Source organism: Centroberyx gerrardi, chromosome 10, assembly GCF_048128805.1.
Source record: "Centroberyx gerrardi isolate f3 chromosome 10, fCenGer3.hap1.cur.20231027, whole genome shotgun sequence".
Classification (NCBI taxonomy): Eukaryota; Metazoa; Chordata; class Actinopteri; order Beryciformes; family Berycidae; genus Centroberyx; species Centroberyx gerrardi.
Genome location: NC_136006.1, coordinates 25163294 through 25185905, shown reverse-complemented (window position 1 = coordinate 25185905; position 22612 = coordinate 25163294). Strand labels below are relative to the sequence as shown.

Here is a 22612-nt window from a genome sequence, read left to right as displayed (position 1 = left end):
TGCGCTGTCCCAGTAAAGATAAAGTGCTACATCTTGCCATACTCAATAGACGTTCATTCCTTGCCTATGTGTTTTTGTACAGCCTTTTCTTAGTCCCCTCTTCCTCCCTTCCATCCGGTTTTTCCCGGTTTCATCCCCCTCCTTTCGGCTGCCTGAATATTTTATGCAAAAACCACGTCAGCTGAGCGGCAGGTGGGGGCGTTCCTGAATAAATTATTCAAATCGCCCCTGTCTCGGCCAATAGGAACCGACCTCCCCTGTTTTTCCTGGATAAATTATACTGGTTTGTCCCGGGCTGCAGATTTTGTGTAGCGCGGAGATGAGCTGACCTTGGATTGTGTTTTGTATCGCGGCGGTCGGTGCACGAGCTCCACCGGACAGAGCGCGTGTGGATGTGGATCGAGGAGCTGGCCGCGTGGAGGTTGAGTCGGGACAAGGCTGTTGTTGACGGACGGACATATAAATATGAATAGCATGAATACGCCGTGCTACACCGTGGCCATGGATCTAGGCGTCTGCCATCTGAGAAATTTCTCCATATCGTTTCTGTCTTCGTTACTGGGCGCCGACAGCTCGCACGTCAAGCTTGACAATAGGTAAATATGTGATTGAGCTCTGCTGGCTCTGCACGAGCCGCTGTCCTCTGATGAGAGCCAGCTCAGCTCCTCTGCATTCTGCCCGCAGTCCCGCGCCTGGGCTCACTGTCTGATAGCCGACAGCAGCAGCTCATATTCTGGCTCCATGACTGCACGTATTATCTCTATGTTCAGCAACGGCAGTAGATGATGTTGCAGTCTGTGTTAGAATGACGAGTAATGTCACTGCTGTGTGTGTGATGGAGGGCTGAGCTGGCTGGCATTGGCAGCTTCAGTGGATGGATGCTACAGTATTACACACATATACACACGCACACACACGCACACACACATACAGAGGTTGCAGTTGCCGGATCGTTTACTGAGAAAGGGCACGCTTGTTAAAAACAATTGTTAAAAAAAAAAAAAAAATGAAGAATAAAGCGGTATTGTCGATTTTGAAGATTTTGTCGAAATTTCCAGAGGCTTCCTCTTACGGCCTAAATTTCAATAGATGGTTCCATTATTCCTGTGGCGAAATTCACGGAGAACTGGAGGTTTGCCGTAGGCTCAGGCCTGGTATGGTTTTTAATCGGTTGCCAGGATTGGTTTAAAATATATTAATAATGTGTTCTTTTGTTCTTTTGCAGTTCGTCAGGAGCCAGTGTTGTGGCCATAGACAACAAGATTGAACAAGCAATGGTGAGTTTTCAATTTTTTTCTCTACATTAACAAACTGTGGAACATGTCAGCCACAATGACATGTATGATCCTAATAATACAATGCAGTGGATGATCGTTTGAATGATAGGATTGCATCAGGCAAGAGAGTACATGGGTTACATAACATTACAGCGCTGAAATGTGTGAGCATGTTACGTTCCTTCACACGCTCATAGCCCTTTGTGTCATTTTACCATAGCCTAAATGTATTTGTGCATTGTCCCTGTCCATGTTTATGTATTGGGACCATAGGACAAGTTATAGTAGAGATCGTCACTTGATACTTGGGTAACAGAGCAACAGTATTTAAGCTACTGTATACTTCGGCGGTGTTGGGGAATGATACTTGGTGTTGGACTTTGCTTTCAACATTCAGAAATTAACTGTAAATCCTGATCCAGGCACAATATTTCGTTTGCGCTACTGTAAAAGTAACTTACAGTAGGCCTACAGTCTTAAAAAGGCTGCGTTACTTCCAACTCAACTCATCCCGTGTGTCTAGCTTGGGACAACAGGAGTGTGTTGAAAATTATACATCTTTTTGAATGGTGTAATAAATGTTTTAGCACGTAAACAGACTCCCTTTCCCATGTTACCAAAGTAATTATTTGAAATACACGCCTTTTTGTTCGTGGAAAGTCCCAGAACTAGCGGTTTTATTTTCTGTTTCACTGTTGTTGTTGCTGTCGACTCTGTTGCTAGGCAAACTGTGAGGCTCCGACAGCTGGTTATAAATATCTCGGCCTCTGATTGGCTGAGACTTAAATATGGGCAGGGTTAATGACGTAAGGCAGCGTGAGTGAAGAGTAGGAAGCCTGGGAATATTCATAGACTGAACTACTCACGTTTTTGTTTTCACTATGTTTTAATATTCGTAGCGGTTATATATTGCATATATCTTTGTATTTAATACATTTTCACTTTTTTAATTCTACATATACCCAACATTTTTTTTTTGTATAATATCATATTGTACACTTTTTTTTTTCTTTGTTTCAATATGTTCTTTGGATGTTATTTTGCATTTTTTTATACATTTCATTAATACCCAACAGGTTAGTATTGAAGTTGTTGATTGTTATGTTAAATAGGGGGTATTTACTGTATTCAGGGGAATATAGCAGATATATTCAGCTATGTAAATGGAAATATAAATGCAATATTCTATTTTGGGTTTTTTTTCTTTTCTGCATCCTATTATTACTATTTGTTGCTGAAATGACCCAATTTCCTCACAAGAATCATCAAAGCTTTATCTAATCTTAAACAACCGATGTCTGGACTAGCGTCAACCTTTACTCACACAAATCCAAATTTGAAAATAATAGCGAACTGTTTCATATTGTTCTTGGTTACTAGGTCAGGCAGTGTAACCCATTTGTCACATTCCCATATCACTATTGTCATGTGAAAACCTTGTAACTCCAATTTTTTTTTTTTTTTTTTTTTATCTTTGAACTTATGTTGAAGGATTAGGTGGTACTCTATGGGTTGGGAAAATTCCTCCACCCTTGGTATTTAGGAAATTATTTTCAAAACCACAATGGATAAGCTCAGAAATGCATGGTGGTCAAGCTTTAAAATGGCTGTTTTTATTTTTTATTACCTGAGAACCTGACATTTTGGAGATACAAGGTTTTCGAAAACCTAACAGTGATGGGATGTATCTTATGTGTAGTTCAACATAATTAGTTATCATGTTAGTGCTTGATTTTAGTATTTGTTTATTTTGCAAGCGTTGTTGATTTGATATTGGTGATTGATTCCAACCCCCATCTCTCTCTCTCTGTCTGTCAGGACCTGGTGAAGAGCCACCTGATGTATGCGGTTCGGGAGGAGGTGGAGGTCTTGAAGGAGCAGATCAAGGAGCTGATAGAGCGCAACTCTCAGCTGGAGCAGGAGAACACCCTGCTGAAGACGCTGGCCAGCCCGGAGCAGATGGCCCAGTTCCAGGCCCAGGTCCAGACCGGCTCCCCCCCGGCCGTCGCCGCCACCCCGGGGCCCCAGAGCACCGCCGCCCTCGCCCAGCCCGTCTCGCACAGCTCCGGCCCCTCGGCGTAGCCCGGCCCGGCCACACAGACTGACTGACAGCTTTCTGAATTCTGCTACGGCAGCAGAGCTAAACCATGCCTCCTACAGCGGGAGGCTACGCTGTTAAGACAAGAATTTGCACATATTTAACTCTCAGAAGGACGCAGCCGGTGTGGTGCTTTAAGGCACAGTGAAAGGAGACAATCCTGACGGGTCGGTGTCGGAGGAGAATGAATGAATGAACTTTTGCCAAATAACCCTTGGACATATCAACTAGAATGTCTTACGAAGAAGAAACAAAAACAACTAATCAGTGGCGACATTATACTCGACTACAGAAAAAAAAAAATCACTGTGCCTGTGTCAATGGATTTCAAGTGATGTCGATTTAATTGATGATGGTGATGAAGAGTAGGAGGCGGAGGATTGTACTGGTTGTCGCCATGCTTTGCTGAATTATGTAATGTAAATAAAATCGGTTCTCTCTCAAGGCTAGATGCTAAAGTTACAGGTTGAGAGACGTGGGAGAGAAAAGCCTAACTGCGTGACAAATAAAGAATGTGAGCAATTATTATTATCATCACAAAGTCCCCATCTGGCATGGGGTATGTGGGGGGATGTAGAGCGACCAGGGAACTGGAGGTGGTTCGAACACAACACTTGGCAGCATTGACCACATTATTTTAACTGGGGGCTGAAGGGGGGTAAAACAAACTCGGTTTATTAAGGAGATGATGATGATGATGATATTCTTATATTTTCAGTATTTAAGTTTCGAGCTCCTCATTTGCCCTGGACAAAGCTCATCATTGCTGTTTTCTCAACCCTGCAGTGGCATGTTTATGAAATACTCTTAAGCAGGGTTGAGACATTGGGCTAAGCTGCATTTTGTGTTTTTTCCCCAAAAGTTTGATGGGCAGAAGATGATGTATATTTCTGTATAGTGTAAGTACTGTGTAAAATAGTGAGAAAAGAGGAAAAACAACAACAGATGCTATCTAGGTCGCACAGATTGAAGCGGGCGGGCCGGTAATGTGCTGGTGCTGCCCGGTCTGTGTCGTCTATTTTTAATGCTGTATTTCAGGACTATGGAGATCTACAGGAGTTGAGGTTATTTAACTGACAACAGACAGGCAACAATGGTGTCCATATCCCCTGCTGCAACATTAACTCTTACTGTAAAACCATTTTTCACTTGAATTTCTTTTCTGAAGTATTGCACCCTTGTGATTTTTTCCCCCCCATCTTATTCTTTGACAGTGAGGTACTCCCGGATGATCAAACTCTTAAAAACTTAACACTTACTCTGAATACCATGAAAACAAACTCTGAAGATGTTTTTTTTTTTGCATTCTATGTATCAGTTGTATGCTCATGTTCTGTGCATGTTTCCTCAGAAACCAGATGAGAAATTGTAACATACATAACACAATTGCACTTGACAGCTGCACTTCACAACTTTCAATAAAAATGCTTAAGGAAGAATAACTACTTGCTCACCATGATCTTTTTTTACATCCTTCCTGATGACTGGTTTGATGGTGGGTAACTGGCGGTCTCAGTCCAGTGGGTGCGACCACGCAAATGAGCAACAAGCCTCCGGATGCTGATTGGCTGTTTGCTCCTCCAGTCACATGTAGGATCATGCTGCTTGCTGCAGGCTTGGTATGTGGAGTTGGTCTGCAGTTGAATTCCTCTCTGCTTCAGGGGTTTTGTTCACTGGGGGTTAATGATTGCCTACTAAGTTGTTTTTGAACCCTTTGGTTAGCAGTAGGGACCAAACATTAGGGATTTTTGAAAGCCAATCATGATGTGTTTGGATTGAAGCTGCCACCAGCTGATCTGTGCTGAAACTGAATATGTTAAAATCTGACTAATTTTGTACCCAAAAATGACAAGGATTCAGTGTTTCCCCCAGAATGTTAATCTTGTTGGGATGGAAAAGCCTCTGAAACAGCATTTAGACTAAACTCTCCATTAAAAGTGACACTAATGAAATTCTTTTAGGTGTGTTAGCAGCTCCTTAAGGCAGTGAGGCAGGTTTCACTGCAGGTTTTACAGACTGACAAACCTGAAGCTGTGGAGTAAAATCCATCCACACCAGATGAATCATTCCTAACCTTAGAATGTTATGCAGGAGAGCTAAAGCAGGCCCATTCATTAAAACATGTTACAGCATCTAATTTACATTGTGTTGACATATTCATTTAAGGCAGCTTAGTTTAAGTGCTATTATAAAGGCATCTTAAACCCAATCACTTAAAACACAACAAAGGATTTAGATGTTAACTGACAGATGTTATATAGATCCATTATACATAAAATACTCTGCAAAACACCACACACCAATAAAACAATTCTGCCATAATACTATACCAATAGTGTCCAGTCAATCACAAACTCCCTCATCAAATATGTCATGTGATTGTTTAGACTGTATGCATTGAGCTCTGGCTGTAACATTGTAGGATAACAGCCAGTGACGTCTGTGTTTAGAAGAAGCAGTACAGCAAACTCACTTTAACTTGTGGCAATGTGTGTATGAAGTCATGCTGGCAGAGACATAAACACATGGCTCACCTCTCTTCAACAACTTCCATTAGTCAGCAGGGAGCATTTAAGGCCACAGAAATATTTCCATCCTCTCCATATTTGTCTTGTCCAATTTTCACACAGTTAACAAAATTAAAATAGCATGTCAAACTGTCAATAAAGTGATTTTCAGCAGCCTGATGCTGGAATTCTTCAGGGCAAAAACAGTTGAGCCTTACTGATAAAACAGTAAGCCTTACTGAAACTCTTACTGATAAAACAGTGCAACTTGTGGATTGAGTGTAAATTTCAGTTACTGAATACCAACTCTAGCTGCTTTGCATAAGCCAAGTGACATCATTCAGAAATACTGATACTGATTTCTTGCTTATCTTGTATAGAAACATATTTTTTGCCAGAAAATGGAAACTAATGGTAATTTTGTTAAACAAACACTACTTTGGTAGGGTCCTATTTGATACATCAAAGTCTTTTCATTTCACATTGCATTTAATTTCATGCCTGTAATTTTTAGATTGGATTGCATATTAATCTCAGTGAGAAGTCTGGAATGCAAGTATATGGCATTTCCTCCCTTGAAAGTGTACATGTCACTGTAAGGAAGTCACTAAAAATGAGTTTTTAGAAGCAGAAAAAACTTCTTACCAGGAGACAATCAAGCCCCCCTCCCCCCGCCCCCCTTAGCATTTCTGGAGAAGTGCCCTTTTAGTGAAGAGAAGAGAGACAGAAAATATGGGAGAGAAGGGATGACAAGCAACAAAGGTCACAGGCCAGATTTGAGTGTAGAACATCACAGTTACATTAGAGGTTTTCCTCCTTGACGCTCTGAGTCTTGCACATTACTGGCTGCAATCCATACTTTTACCATGCTTCCCATTTGTACTGAAATTGTGGGTTGTAAATTTGCTATATTCTTGTTCTATTCTATTTTTATGTTTATACTTGAATTTTCTTTGCTGGATCTTACTATTTGCTGCTGCAACAACCCGATTTCCCTTCAAGGATCAATAATATTTCTTCTTCGTTTTATCTCATCTTAGATAGTGTGGCTTAGATACAGTATATGGCAGAGTATTGACCTCTGGAGATGAGTCTTCTCACAGTGTGCTTCAGTAAAGGAAGACGTCTTCTTAACATTGGCACATCATGCTGATGCAGAGATGGAGAGAGAGGATAGGGGGGATCTAATAATGGACATGGAAAAATTGTTTCCTCTCCTATGACTGATTTCCATCAACTGTTTGTGCCACCTCTAACATCACAGCTTCACACAGCATGAGCCACAATCTGTATCCTCTTTTCAGTCAACAGGAGAGTTGAACACACAGACCTTCACCTGACCCTCTGCTTCATCATCTGAGTCGTTGAAGGAAGAGATAGTGAATGGCAGTAAGTGTGTGTGTTGTGTGTGGGGTCAGGGTGAGAGCAGCACATCAGCAGCCTGAAGAACATGTTGATCATGTCGGGCTGAAGTGATGTTTGTAGAGGAGAGCGCATGTGGAGGAGACACATGTTGAGCTGGAAACATCTGAGTGGAGAACTGCTGAAAGATCAGACAGTAACACTGGCACACAGGAGGAAACTACATGAAAAAGAATTAAACTGTGAAGCAACTAAATCACAATCAAAGGCAGCCACACAGGTGAGTCATATTAAGTTGATTATCAATTAGCAGTATGTGTCAGATTTAAAAAGGTCTGACAGTCATCACTTTTATATGAGAGAAATCCAATGAGACCAAACAGGAGGTGGCTGGATTGCAGATGCATCAGTCACAGAAACTGCAAAATGATTGAATGTGACAAGGGGAATTATGTATTCCAAACACAGGAAAACTGCATCAGCAAAGAGGAACAGTGGTCGCAAGTTGAAGCTGACCAATAGGGATAGATGGACACCTAACAGAATAGCTGCTTAACACTACAAACCACTTCAAAAATGACCAGAGTTCAATCTGTGGACAAAAACCACTTCACAATGCTGGTATTTTGCCATTCAGAAACGGCTTGTATCCAAGGCCAACGCACAGAGATGCATAACTTGATGTAAGGAGCACAAAACATAAAGTAACATGGTGTGATGAGCCGTCTTTCACAAAGTGTCTGTATGTTTCATCAAGCTAGATAAAGACTTTTTAATTCTAGTTAGAATGAAATATAAGGCCAATATCGCCACTGAACTGAATGTGAAAATGGCAAAATGAGAAGAAAAACCAGCCAAAAAAAGCTGATCATGTTCGATAGTAAATATTCAAAACATTTTCAGACTTTTTCAGGATGTGATCTGCCTTTTTCTCAGAGGTCATAAAATTTAAAAAAAGCTTTCACACACACTCTCACGGCTACAAAAGCCGGTGTGTGTGTGCGTTGATCAGCACAGAGATTGTAGCGGGACAAAAGCAGAAGTGAAACCAGGCGCTTCCTAAATGCTCTTCACATTTATTTGAAAAAAGATTCTTCTCACGCAACACAGACAAATACTGAAACAGACTAGTATGGCACATTGTCAGCAGGAGTCACATCATTGACCGCACACACACCCTCTCATTAAGAGTCTCACACATTCACACACACACACACACAGACACAGGTACGAGCCAAGTGAATGATAAAGACAGACACTTTCTCCAGCCGGCGTGGTTTTAGACTGTCCATAGAAAAGCTGTCAGTCCCACAGTCTGCAACACTGTAAACGCTGATCGAGGGGAGGAAGACGAGGAGGAGGAGGAGGAGGGATGGCAGGATGGAGGGCTGGTGGCGGCGGCGGCGGCGGGGGGGGAGGGGGGCGGGGGGGCGGGGACGCTCCTCTCCTCTGAGGTCTGGTGGATCCGAGGCGTTCCTCGTCGCTCTCCGGGCCTCTGGAGGGGGGCGAGGGGGTGTGTGCAGAGGTGAGCTACCCAGGCTCAGTGAGGGGGCGAGGGGGGGAAGGGAGAGCATGGAGCCTCCCTCCGGATCACATTCCCATCCGGATGCTCTGGATGATCTGAAATATGGCTGAAATCGCACAGAACGGCTCTGGTCAGGGAGCGACCTGGAGTGACAAAAGCATGGCAGGGTATCTGCCGGTTTCAAATTTCAAATTTAAGATCTTTTTCAATCGTTTCCACTTACTGTTTCATAATGTGAAGCCCTTTGAGAGTGTAACTGTGATTAAAGGCTATACAAAGAAACTTGACTGGACTTTTTTAATGCTGCCTGGAATTGACTTTAAGGCCAATTTAACAAGCAAAAGTAAGAAAGCAAGCTGGTTGATTGAGCACAGCTAATGTAAGCTCTGAAACTATAAATGGGCAGAGTAAGAAAAAGTATGTCATGCAGATAGGACGCATATTGTACTACTAACCCTGTTCTCTATTAATCTAAGAGTGGACATGCAGCACAAAGAAACCTGTCACTGCATTGTGAAAAAAATAAGACCCCTTATAACTGTATTTAAGACATTTTAAGGCTTTTAAGGCCTTCGATTTAGACTTTTTAAGGAACCGCAGATAGCCTTCATTGGCCCCTCTCTCTCTCTCACTCACTCTCTCTCTCTCTCTCACTCTCTCTCACTCACTCTCTCTCTCTCACTCTCTCACACACACACACACACACACACACACACACATACACACACATGGCTCTAGATATAAGAGGTATTTACCTGATCCACACACAACAAATACAAAGAGGGCCAGCAGCCAGGGCCCCACTGGATACTTCTCCTCCTGTGGTCGCTATGGGAAAGACAGACAGACACACACACACACACACACACACACACACACACACACACACACGCACACGTCAGTATGATTGCAGCTACAGAACTGTGCCAGATGCTGCAGAGCAAAAGTAAAGCTGTTTTGACACTGGGCAGGTTTTTGCTTGGGTCGCCCTTTCTCTTCATCCTGCCGCCACCTATTTTCGGCAGCGTGTCATTAGACTCTCTGTTGTTTCTTGCCTTACCTTCCACCCCGACAACATGGGGCAGAAGACGGCGAGCTTCCCAGTGAGGTAAGCTGTTATGCCGCCGTCTGCCAAAGCCCTCACAATAACAACTTTGCGGCCGTAGCCTACTGAACAAACGCGAGAGTCTAATTATAAACCGAAATCTGCACCGTTAGCATGTAGCCGTTCTTCTCAGACTCGAACACAGTGTGGCTCATGTGAAAAAGATGAGTGGAAAAGCACGAGTCGGCGGTTTAGACCGATTCCAGAGCGACCATCGGCACCACAAGATGATATCATGCGCTTGGACAGGCTCCACGTTTGCCTGCTGCTGGTGAGGGAGGCCGCTATGGACAATGACACAGTGATGAGCTAAATGATGCTGGGAACGTGTTTGTTTTCTTTATACGGTAACAGCAGCATGTCTGTAACTTATCTCAAAGAGGGAAAGAAGGAAACAAGATGAACAGCGCCCACTTTTCCTCAATATCTGATCTTTAACCAACTGTTTAACCCCCTTTAGTGTCAGAGAGAGAGAAACAGAAGGAAATCCTCTGCATGAAACAGGTCACAACCAGTCTCCTCTTTACCTGGGATGATGATGTGATGTGTGTACAGCATAATACTGCCCATCCCATAAACACATGATCTCTCACTCAATGCTTTCCCTGTTTTCAGTCCTCAGAGTAATTATAATAACAATCCAATGCTCCCTCAGTTTTCCTTGTTTTTTCCCATCGGCGCTCATAGCAGCTTGAGTGCGTTCCAAGTTGTTTGATTTCAATTGGTACGACAAGTTTGGCGATTTTGGACCTATATATGATTTGTCTCTTACATACCTGTAGTACTTATAGTACCAATAGTACAAATTATATATAGGTCCAAAATCGCCGAACTTATCCTTTAACTCTAAAGCAAGTCTGTCATATGATCGACTAATCTGCTTCAATGGCCAATTTGACTTGAAGTCGGCTTGAATGATGTCATGAACGGCCGCTGGCTGTTACGCGGACCAAAAATAACTGAAAGTGTTAAAATGTGCACACTGAGCATGATTCTACTGATGGAAATGAGGGGTGGCAGCAGCAGAGCTAATTACAACAGCACTAATTTCACTGGACACTTGAGGAAACATCAGTCGAAGGACTACAAGTTGTCACAGACAGCTCAGAAGAAGTCTGGGCCCAAGCTGCAAGCAATAGAGGATGTGCAGCTGTATAATTACATAAAAAATAAACATTTTTCAATTAATTACAAAAATACTGGATCAGTACTCGGTATCGGCACATACTCAATATTTAACAACCGGGATTGGTATTGGGGACAAAAAATTCCTAGTACCCACCCAGTTAAGTGCCCACAGTATCTGGTACACTAATGAAATGATACAAAAACTGCTCAGTGTACAACTATTAAAGACAGCTGAGACAGAATGCAAATTTGTACGAGAGTGCAAATTTACAATTAAACTACAAATGGATGCAAACCCAGTGCTTTCGGGGTGCTTGGGGGTCCCGGGACACAGGGAATATGCCCTGTACACCCTGTTGGTAATCCAGGCACGAGGTCACAGATTCACCACAGATACTTGTATGGACTGAAAAGTTCATGGTAAAGCCTAACTGTCTGCACATCTCCATCTGACTGATGAGTGACAGGTATGACTGGCCGGTGCAGCCCAAGTTACATCACAACACACATGGGCTTCAAAGGAGGAGAGACATGGGGATTGTACTCAAGTATTCATTGGGGCGTAACTCAGCTTCATCTTTCATTATCAATTGGAAACTGGTAGCCTTTATATCACTTAGGCCAGTGATTCTCAAAGCGGGGTCCAGGGACACCCGGGGGTCCTTGAGGGGGTTCCAGGGGGTCCTCAGCAAAATGAGGAAGAGTTTAATGTCACTAATGTTTAATTCACTAGAAATCATCCCAATTACAGAATGTACAGGTAGGACTATTCTCATCATAAGTCACTCTCAATATCTCCCCAGATACACTGTAGACAGTTCTACAATTCAATACTAAATCAACAACAGTAATCCTCCCCTGTGGCTCTCTGAGACTAAATCTGATCAAATGGGGGTCTAACGTGTGTCTATTTGAGGGTCCGTGACATGGAAACGTTTGAGATCCCCTGGTTAAGACAGCAGCAGCATGAGCGATGTGAGGCGAATAACCATCATCTCCATCATCACAACCACGCTACATGTAAAATTAATGTATGACTAAAAAGAAAAACCTATCATGCAGCTGTTTGAAAGGATGAATAGGAGAAAATACCCATGTCATGCTAGCTAGCCCCGACACGTTGCACTCACTCCTGTATGGACATAACATTCACACCAAACTCAATTAAAAAATCTCGCATTTTTATGCAGTCTTGCTTGTCAGCAAAGGCACATACCTGGTAATAAATGACTTAAGACCTTGCATTAATCAATAAGATCCTCTCTTCAGTTCGGCATAAATCAAATACACCATTCAGCAGTAATTTCATTCAAATCCCAACCTTTACAATTGCTTCACCTGTTATTCCCAGAGTCTTCTCCCACCAAAACACACCGTGGAGGGCGGTAAGGAGCAGTGTCAACCAATTCTAAAAATTGAGATTTTCTTGAAATAAAGTGCTCTTGGTGGACTATAATATATGCCGAAAGTACCAGAAGACCATAACGCTTCAGGAAACATCTTAAGTCATGTTGTAGGAGATATGTACGTTTGCCGATAAGCAAGGAAACATTAAACGGCCAGATTGGCATCATGTTCTCTCCATACTACAGTGGACGTCTCGTATCAGGGCTCCTGTCATGCTTGCATCTCTCTGGTCAGACAGCGGCTCACCAGCGTCTTGGCTACGTTGCCTCTCTGTGTGATGTTCTTGCTGTGTTTCTCGTTGGCCATGCGGATCCTCTGTTTGGCCACCATCTTCCGGAACGGTAATAATACTCCGGATTAATTATCGCCACTTAGCCCGTTGTTTTCGGATGCTGCAGGCTGACGACGGCACCCTGCGTCAAGCCAGCCACAGTTTGCTAGAATAAAACCGGAAGCTACCTGACTTTACCTTAAAAATAAGAGCGTAAAATATTTCACTTTTGACAATTCATGGCATTTTAGTGGAGGTTTATTTTGAGTGACTGACGTGGCTCTGAATTTATGTTGAAAAATGACCTTTTATAAAATACAGCAATTGCATTTTCATTTATTCTTTTCTCACGTCTTAAAAACTTCGTAACACGGTCAAAACTTTTATCTTGAAGGTTATGGCCGGAAGTTGCATGCTTCATTCTGGCAGCTTGACACACCTCGCTCCTTTGCACCTGCTGCGCGCGGCCAGCATCGCGCCTCTATGGAACTGGCGTGCGCACCCAGTTACCGTTAATGGTTTCTGATTGATTCCATTTGAAACAATGTAAAATATAACCGAAAGACCAGGTCTTCAACTCTATTACTATAATACAGTTTATAAGCATACTATACCAATATAACAGCAAAAAAGTAATGTAACTAAGCCCTTACAGTTTTACAGTAATTTGCTAGCAACAGTGTTGCCAGTTTTGTAACTAAGTCCTTATTCTGTTTTACAGTGAGAAACTTACTGCAATTATTGTTGAGTATTACTGTAGTACAGTAGATTACTGATATGCAGTAAATTCAATTATTTCTTTAGTTTAGAAAAATCAATTACATTATTTTACTAAATGCATGAATACAAAACTACATTCGATTCCATTCAAATCTTAACAATGTCAAATCAATGAAATATGAACTTTATCATTAACATTCCTTTAAAAAAAGTGACTAATTTTAAAACCGCATGAATTTAAAGGTAATACTTGAGCAACATTAGCCTTTCAAAGGCTTTTCCTTCCAGTAAACTCCTTCTAGCAGTAAGTAATTTGTCCCACACTGGGACATTTACTGGGATATTTGGTAAACTTTTAGGACAGATAGTAGTCTACAGAGGTCTTATAGGATTATTACAGGAATGTTACAGTGATTTTTCGTTGAGGTAAATGTGAGGAAATGGTCAACAAGTTATTCTCTTCCCGAGGTTAAAGGTTCAAGGTTCAATAAAGGTTCAAGAATATTCTGTGTTTTTTTCCCCCCCAATTATAGAATTCTGTCGATTTCTGTTTGATCTTTGCTCTTCAAGATCAAATTTGGACTCAGGCTAGGATATGGAGAGCGGCCACAACTTGCCATACCCAACTGACAGCCATGGACATGATGGTTTTTAACTATTGGTAATATGCAGAGGTTTCTGAATCTGCAGCGTCAGTTACAGCCGAATTAGTCTGCATTACATCATCTACTCAATCTGAGAATTTAGCTGGCTGCTTAGAGAGATGGATGGCAGAGAGAGAGAGAGAGAGAGAGAGAGAGAGAGAGAGAGAGAAAGAGAGAATGCAGGAGCAGTAGCATTTAGTGGAACTTCCTTTAATAAGAGCAGAGGTTGCCTAGCAACTGCATCAAGGGGTGTGTATGTGTGTGTGTATGTGTGTGTGTGTGTGGTGGTGTGGGGGGTGGGAGGTAGGGTTGCACAGCAAAATCTGCCAGGGGAGAGAATAAGAAGAGAAGAAGAGGAGCGGAGAAAGGGGGAGAGAAGAAGAGAAGGCTGACTGTACTATAGTCTTAATTGCCGACTCATGATGATTCATTTGGATTCACAATAATGATTGTTACTGTTACGTATGTATAGTATGTAGGTCTATTCTATATGCTGTAGGCAATCAATACTGTTAGTAATGTCTGTAAGTAAAACCACACACGTCAGTAATCCATGCTCTTTCCCATTTATGGCATTCATAGAGTCTGCTGAACATGTATAAATGTTAATATAACCACAATTGTTTCTATTCTATTTTTATTGCTTTTTATTGCTGGGCTCCCATGGGCCTTAAAAAGCCTTGAAAGTTTATAGATTTGAGAAAAATAAAATACGGCCTTGAATGTTTTTGAAAACGAATGGATGACTTTAAAAGTACTTGATTTTTTTTTAATTCAAGTCCAATTTTTAGTCCTTTAAATTCACCAAACTGACTTGAAACTTGTCCAAGTGACAACCTTGTTATTGTTTTTATTCCTTATTTTATCTATCTCTATTTGTATGCTTACATTTTCCCCTGCTGTATCTATTGCCACCTGCAGCTGCAACAAGCCCATTCCCCACAGGGATCAATAAAGTTTCATCTAATCTAATCTCATTTTGCCTTATTGCAGCCCTTCATGCTGTGTATTCCCTAATGTGAAGGCATGTTGTCGTGTTCGTCCTGCTCAGCAGCGAGCGTGGTGCAACCAAACAGCTCATTCATTTTGTTTTGCTCCCAATGTGGGCAGTAAATTGAGTGATTAGTCCCTGGTCTGGTAATTACAACCACTGAGCTGGACAATTACTATTACCAACATTATCACTACTCTTCTGTGCTTCATTAAATCGAGAGAGAGAGAGAGAGAGAGAGAGAGAGAGAGAGAGAGAGAGAGAGAGAGAGAGAGAGAGAGAGAGAGAGAGAGAGAGAGAGAGAGAGAGAGAGAGAGAGAGAGTCTGTAGTGCTGTGAGGGTGTAAACAGAAGTGCTGGCTGTAGATCAAATGTCCTTCTGCGTTCAAAGTCACCGGCATAGCATGACCTGGATTTCAAGCTTCCCTCTCTCCCCTCCCGAGGGTCTCCACTGTGTGTGTGTGTGTGTGTGTGTGTGTGTGTGTGTGTGTGTGTCCTACAACTCTACTGTAATGGAGAAGAGTGTCAGCCTAAAGCAAGGACAAGCAGAGATGAACAGAATGATTGAGAGACAGAGAGAGAGAGAGATGTCACTCGATGTTATGAGAAGGATTTGCATCTCTCATTCTATTCCATGCACTATAAAGAAAAAACGAAAATCAAATCATTCTCTAACATGTCTGCTTCTCTTTATCTACATCTCCTCCTTTGTGATCGCAAATGCAAAGTACATCACCAGTAGCTGTTTTTTAACAGTGTTAGGGTGTTTTAGGGTGGATTTTTCCTTTAAACTGAATTGATACTAATGTGACATTTAGATCCACACAAGTACAGTATGTATGAATATGTGTTAGTGTCTCATGGTCTAAAAGACTTTTCTACCCTGCCAGGAATACAAGTGTAATCGCTCTTTCACTGCTTTTCATCCTTTCATCCTGATAACGTCACAGAGAGCAATAAATAACAACATTACGCATTATCATCACATAAATAGAATAAATCCGACGCAAGCAACACCTTCATCGCACCGCAATACATCTGCAACACGATGACACAGAGACGACATGAACGAATAATCTGGAGCTACATCAACTGATCATTCAGTTTAGATCTCATCCTCAAGCAAATAGGAGCAGGATGCAACAAAGGAAAATGGAAAAACAAAAAAATAGAATATAAACAATTGTAGGAGACTCTTACAGGAGACTGTAAGAGTGGGAAGTATGGGAAAGAGTATGGATTACTTACTACTTAACTCTAACCTAGATGCTAAATATCTACAAACCAATTTTCACACTATTGTATCATTTGAAACTCAGTAAACTTTTTAATGACACATTATAGTCACCTTATAGTAAGTTGAGTATCAGCACTGGACTATCCAAATAAAGTTCAACCCAAATCTTCACCATTACCTAATTTTACCTTTAAGAAACGGCCTGCTCATGTTACAGAACTTTGAGGTGAGTGCAGTTTGGTAACAGGTCAAAGGGCTTCCCCTTGAGCTTGTGACATGAGCGCAGGAGTGTGTGTGTGTGTGTGTGTGTGTGTGTGTGTTCATGGCTCAATCATCCAGACAGCACAGTGCGTTACAGCCAGCCACTGTCCCATAAACCTCTCTGTTCTGAATGAACTCTATGGTAGGAGCGAGCGACGACCATCACAAGAAAACAGTCGATCACTGATAAACACAGTTATGTGAACGCTCCTATTGACCCCAGTGTGACCTGATAGATTTACAGTTGCGTCTGCATGCTGTTCAACACAACAGATAGTTCGAGGTGGATACACAGATATGACATCAAGACTTAAAAACAAGTCCGATTTGAGTCAAATGACTAGATTTTCCAGTTTGAAAAGATACGTGTTAGATAGATAGAAGGAGAGCAGCCATTTACCCAATTCTTCCCCAGTACATGTTTTCACATCCCCTGGTTTCCCTTTAAAGAAACAAGAAGCCTGCTTATGGAGCAGAGAGAGGAAACCCAGCCTTTAGGAGAGAGCAGTTTCATAACAGGTCAAAGGTCAAAGGTCATTCCCTACACCCTGCAGTACCGCCTTGTGGCATTCTGTCTTAGCGCTCCTCAACTAACTGAGATCATGACCTTTAGGCTGAACTGCCTTTTTTTGCTGACTCCACTCTGACCTGGCAGCTCAGCAGCAACCAGGCCTGAGACAGGGAGGATGAAGATGAAGATGAAGATGAGACCTTAATGATCCCCGTGGGGAAATTGAGTTGTTGCAGCAGCAAATAGTAATAATAAGATACAGCATAGAAAAATAGAATAGAAATATGAATACAGCAAACTAAAACATAATGCAACTGACAGTTACAACACTAGAACAAGTTAAGAAGAAATGTATGACTGAAAAAGTATGAAAAATTATAAACAACAGCATTATGAGGGTGTGCAAAATGACAGCTGTAGAACATACTGAGAGAAAGAAAAAAGGAATGAAAAATATGCAAATATGAAATATATGCAGTGTGAAATTAGTTAAAAATTCCAAAATATCAATATATGCAAGAATAGCCAACGCCAACAGCTGCCTGTAAGTGTTTGCAATTTTTCATCCTTTTTGGACCAAATCATTGCCAGTAGATGATTTTACTTTCAAGAAGATGGGAAGAATATGAAGAAAACAAATATGTGAGTTTATAGCATACCTTGCCAGTAATAATACACATGCATGTGCAGCACGTGGCTCGGAGCGGCCTGTATTTTATTTTATAGCTCTCTGTCGGACTAAACAGAAAGCCGACAGCAGAGGTGAGGCTGCTGTGGGGGGATAATTATGCAGAACGAGCATGTGCGGCGCAGCGGCTCTGCCTGGCGTTTCCATGAGGAAATACCTGAGATGTCACCCTCATGTCAAGGACTAGGAGGAGGCATTTTTGCCCAATGCACACACACACACACACACACACACAGAAAGACAGACACACACACATATGCAGTATATCACTGCCGTGGTGCAAACCCATCCCATCGTCCATTGTCACTATAAAGCCTCTCCATTGTCAAACAGCCCCACCCGCAGCAGCCCCCTGTTCCGCATCTATTTTGGGAATGTAACATCGAGAATACTTGACCTAAATTCAGTGCTGTTTACCTCAAACCTGCTCTCCTAATTACACTGCCTGCAAAGCACAAGCGCGCACTTGGAGGGTAAATAGCAGTTAGCGCTAAGCAAAACAAACCCGAAACGTGAGAGCGATGAATTCAGGTAAAGAGAGGAGGAGGAGGGTGGAGTGGCCTTGGAGGAGGATGGAGGGAGGGTTTGTGGGGGGGGTCATGTTTGATGTCTGAGCGTGAGGGTGTCACATGAACAAAATAAGCTCTGTATGAAAACATATAGGCGGGTCTCCGGGTTGAAACTCATTACGGCCCGCCGAACAAGCTCTCCCTTTTTCTTTTTGATCGCTCGGCTCATTGGCTCTCCCCTCTTTCCCCTGTATAACACACACCCACACACACACACACACTGGCCTCGATACTGCAGTAATTGCTTAGGGAGCCAGTGATTCACATGTAATTTCAGATACCTCACACACACACACTCACACACACACCGACCTCGACACACTCCAACACACTGACACCTCTATGCCCAATCTACTTCACGTCAGAGAGCTGAGTGAGCGCTCCTTGTGTAGTTTTCTGTGGGTTTGGTGCAGCTGTTCAATCTCATTGGGCATCGGCCTGTAAGTGTTGCTGCCGCTCTCTGAGTCCCTCGGTGCCGCTGTCATGAGTGTGACATGACACCGACACTTCTGAAGTGGACCTGAGCGCTCTGCTGAGAGCTCTCCACTGCACCGGCTCTGCACTGCTTATCCTTGGTGTAATATCAGTGCAAACACAGTGCATAGCCTTGATGATGATGACGGTTAAATATCACTTACTACCAAAACCTGCCTTATATTCATTACATTTCTGGGGACAAAGTGAAGCAATGACCAATGACTGACACTATAGTAGCCTATTATTTGGTCAATGTGATCAATTATTAGACATTAGTCCTAAATGCCTCCTCTGATGTGATTTGTTTTATTTAGATATGGCTTCCACATAGATTTCTGGGGATTTTTTGGTGAACTTTGCACTCCATTATATTGACATAACTCTGACCTCACCATACCCACACTCATCATGACCTTGCATGCATTTCCTATGGGGCACATCGCTATAACATCATCAGTAATGATTCCCGACACCCGCTGGATGCCAGTCAAGATGCCCGCGTCGGCGTAACAGAACACCCGCGCTGTGGGATTTTGGGAATCCCATTTAAAAGCAGGAGCCCCGCTGTGAGAAGTTTCTCTCATGCATGCGGCGTTGTAGTTGTTCAGCTCGCTTGCTCTTTCTTCTCCTCTGCCTCCCTCTCTCCCCTCCCACTCCTGCACGGCATCAAGAGGAAATGTGTCATCCCCACCCGAGCGAAGCCGGAAACCTCCATTTAAAGAATGAGACGGAAGACAGAGAGAGGAGAAGAGGAGTTAAAGGGAAGGAGGAGGAGGAGAAGGAGAATAGAGTAGTGAACAGGCTGCTTGTGTTGAGATCAACCTGTTAAAGCGGTGGAAAAGAGACAAATACACACACCATGCTTTTATATATAGTGATGGAGGAATGATAGTTTATTTTTTCTTTGAAACCACAGAAACAAACATCATTAAATGTATTGAAGGGGCCTGGGATAAGATTTCCCAGCAAGAAATGTAGCAATTTTGGAAAGAAAATAAAGAAAATCTATCCAAAATGTCTTACTATTACCTATAGATGAAGAATGAATATGTGCTAGTAAAAGGAGAGTAAAAAAAGGAGTGAATACTTCTTTTACTTTTCTTTTTCTTGAGTTTCCATGCAACTTTGATTGAAACAACTAGGTGCTTTGTGTGGATTTTAATCCAAAAATCCCAATTTTTTGTTGCATGAAAAATGTGCAAAGCATCAAGGGAGATGAATCCCTTCAATAGCCGCTGTAATCTAATTCTGATTAATTCTATTCTCTACCTACGTGACGCAGACAGATATTTTCATTGTGGTCAAAACCTTGGAAAAGCTGACTAATGAAAAGATCAGATTGGTAACAAAGCATTTGTTTGATCTGAGCTGGCGGTGTCAATGTGGATACAGAGAGAGGTTGAACGTCACATCGAAACTAATTAGGAAACTGATTTGTTCCTCTGAAGCTAAAGTACTTCCCTTCTCTTTCTTCCTCTCTCAGCAAGGCAGTGATGACAGAATATGTAGGTCAGAGGAGGGAGAACGGGCAACACTTTCACCTCTTCTGTTCACAATCACATGATATCACTGCTGTACAATGAAAACTTTACATCTCCGAAAAAGTCTATCTTTAAGAAAATGAGAAAAACAAACAAAAAAATCTGAATCCAAGCACTTAGACCATGGGACACTAAAACTCTCCATTGAAACCAAGGATACTAAGAATAAGAATAATAAATAATAATCTAAGAAGCTGAACCGAATTAAAAACACCCCTTCTTACTTATGCATTTGAATAAGTTATTTTAACCATACTTTATATTTCTGCTTTCTAATATTCTTATACTTTCAAATGTTTTTATGGATCTTTTTTTTTTCATCATGTTTGTCAAGCACTTTGAGTTGCATCACTGTGTGAAATTTTCCTTTTGATCAATTCTACAATAAATATGTAGCCTAATCAAACAAAATGCAAAATCATATCAGAGGTGGATGACACTGACTGGCTGGTATCTGATTTTTAATAAAAGGCCAGTATCTATGAGCCTGACTTAGCAGTGTGACACCAGAAAGTGTGTGATTAGTTCAGTGCTATGAAGGTCACTCTGGGTGAGAGCAGCCAGTGTTCCTTTTGTGGACTGAGTTACTTATTGTTCGGTTAATGATCGGCACTGACGGAAACACAGACAGCGCACAGGAGTTATAGTAAACTTTATTAATATGGCAGAGTTAACAAAGTGCTTTAAAGGAAGGCATAACAACAAGAATAGTCAAATGTACGAAGAGGAAAGTAGGAAGCAGCAAAATGAATAAAAACAGGACAACATGATAGTCCTTCTCCACATAGGGATACACACACACACACACACACACACACAGAGGACGCAGTGTTCCCTAGCATGAGGTGAGTTAACTTTTACCAGGGTTGAAAAACATGGGTGTGGTCCAACAGGAAGGTGACCCACTGTGATGCGTTATGATTGGCTTGATTTGTCTTTACTTTGCTTCAGGATTTGCTCTGATGCTGTGACACAGTCTGGGGAATCCCACATGATGCTGAGTATAGATGCTAGAATCACTGATGCACCACACAGTACAAGTTTGGATGAGTTCCAGTTGAACCTAGCATCAGATGTATGGGGAGGGATTAGAAATGCAGACGGTTTCTGCTAGACGAGCACTCAGGTAGTCGACTGTTCAGTTGTTTGGGAGGCTAAATATGCAGCCAGGGAGATTTTTCACCAATCTACAGAAAGCCAAGAAGACCAAAATAAATCCTGCATGGCGTCAGTTGATGCAGGCTTCCCTAAACTGGTCCAATTGTCCCTTGAGACTGGGAGAGTGAGGTGTACTGGTGTTACGTACTAGCTCCCCCCCCCGCCCTCTTCAGTTATGTGACCCACTTTGAATGCCAGACTCAAGGACTGCCTTGGGATGTGTGTGTGTGTGTGTGTGCGCGCTCACAGGTGTGCATGTGCTTGTGTGTTGATTCTCACATTTTGGGTTCTACTTGGTACAGTCAGATTTATGTCATAAGTTTATGGGAACTATTGAATGGTGTGTGATGGTGGATCTCTGTTAGTTGCTTTGAAAGCTCATATAAAGGTGATGACTGTCAGACCTTTTTAAACATCACTTCAGCCCGACAAGATCAACATGTTCTTCAGGCTGCTGATGTGCTGCTCTCACCCTGACCCCACACACAACACACACACTTACTGCCATTCACTATCTCTTCCTTCAACGACTCAGATGATGAAGCAGAGGGTCAGGTGAAGGTCTGTGTGTTCAACTCTCCTGTTGACTGAAAAGAGGATACAGATTGTGGCTCATGCTGTCTGAAGCTGTGATGTTAGAGGTGGCACAACCAAAATTACAGTTGATGGAAATCAGTCAACGGAGAGGAAACTATTTTCCCATGGCCAGTATCAGATCCCTGCTATCCTCTCTATCCTATTTGTCTTTGTCATGCAAGTACAATTTCACATACAGCACATGACAATCACATAACAGGTAGGAAATGATCCCATATGTCCATACATCCCACACATCGTTGAATCACTTGAATATTCTTGATCATGGTGTATTACAGTCACTCAGTTATTGGACATATCTACCCCCCCAGAGTTGCTATTGTGAGCTCCTGCAGCTGTAACATTTCATCATCCCTGCCTCTGTTCAGATGTTCATTAAGCGTTCTCATTGGCTCTGGGACAAATGAACACTTACATCTATTAGGTCTGCACTGTGAGCTCCTGTAACGCCTTCCTGATGGCATGAGTTGGTGTTCACAGTCCCTGGAGATGCTTCTTGCCAATCTAACCGTGCTCTTGGCACAGTCTAGAATTGAATT

The 22612-nt window shown here is 42.2% G+C and overlaps 2 protein-coding genes across 2 annotated transcripts; one reads left to right on the top strand and one right to left on the bottom strand.

Moving 5' to 3' along the window:
• Positions 1–318: 318 nt before the first annotated feature.
• On the top strand, positions 319–4807 carry LOC139908931 (TSC22 domain family protein 1-like). Its single transcript, XM_071895811.2, has 3 exons — positions 319–596; positions 1226–1277; positions 3096–4807. The coding sequence occupies exons 1-3, from the start codon at positions 466–468 to the stop codon at positions 3357–3359; spliced, it is 447 nt and encodes a 148-aa protein (XP_071751912.1). The 5' UTR covers positions 319–465; the 3' UTR covers positions 3360–4807.
• Positions 4808–8834: 4027 nt separating this feature from the next.
• On the bottom strand, positions 8835–12739 carry serp2 (stress-associated endoplasmic reticulum protein family member 2). The gene is made up of 3 exons (XM_071895821.1): positions 12656–12739; positions 9525–9597; positions 8835–8875 (listed from the first exon to the last, which is right to left on the bottom strand). The coding sequence occupies exons 1-3, from the start codon at positions 12737–12739 to the stop codon at positions 8835–8837; spliced, it is 198 nt and encodes a 65-aa protein (XP_071751922.1).
• Positions 12740–22612: the final 9873 nt, after the last annotated feature.

Excerpts from the sequence above, each read along its gene's own strand:
- LOC139908931 (XM_071895811.2), top strand. The coding sequence starts at position 466 with ATGAATAGCATGAATACGCCGTGCTACACCGTGGCCATGGATCTAGGC. Across the intron at positions 597-1,225 it reads CACGTCAAGCTTGACAATAG|TTCGTCAGGAGCCAGTGTTG; the intron begins GTAAATATGTGA and ends GTTCTTTTGCAG. Across the intron at positions 1,278-3,095 it reads ACAAGATTGAACAAGCAATG|GACCTGGTGAAGAGCCACCT; the intron begins GTGAGTTTTCAA and ends TCTGTCTGTCAG.
- serp2 (XM_071895821.1), bottom strand. The coding sequence starts at position 12,739 with ATGGTGGCCAAACAGAGGATCCGCATGGCCAACGAGAAACACAGCAAG. Across the intron at positions 9,598-12,655 it reads GCAACGTAGCCAAGACGCTG|CGACCACAGGAGGAGAAGTA; the intron begins GTGAGCCGCTGT and ends TCTTTCCCATAG. Across the intron at positions 8,876-9,524 it reads ATTTGTTGTGTGTGGATCAG|CCATATTTCAGATCATCCAG; the intron begins GTAAATACCTCT and ends GTGCGATTTCAG.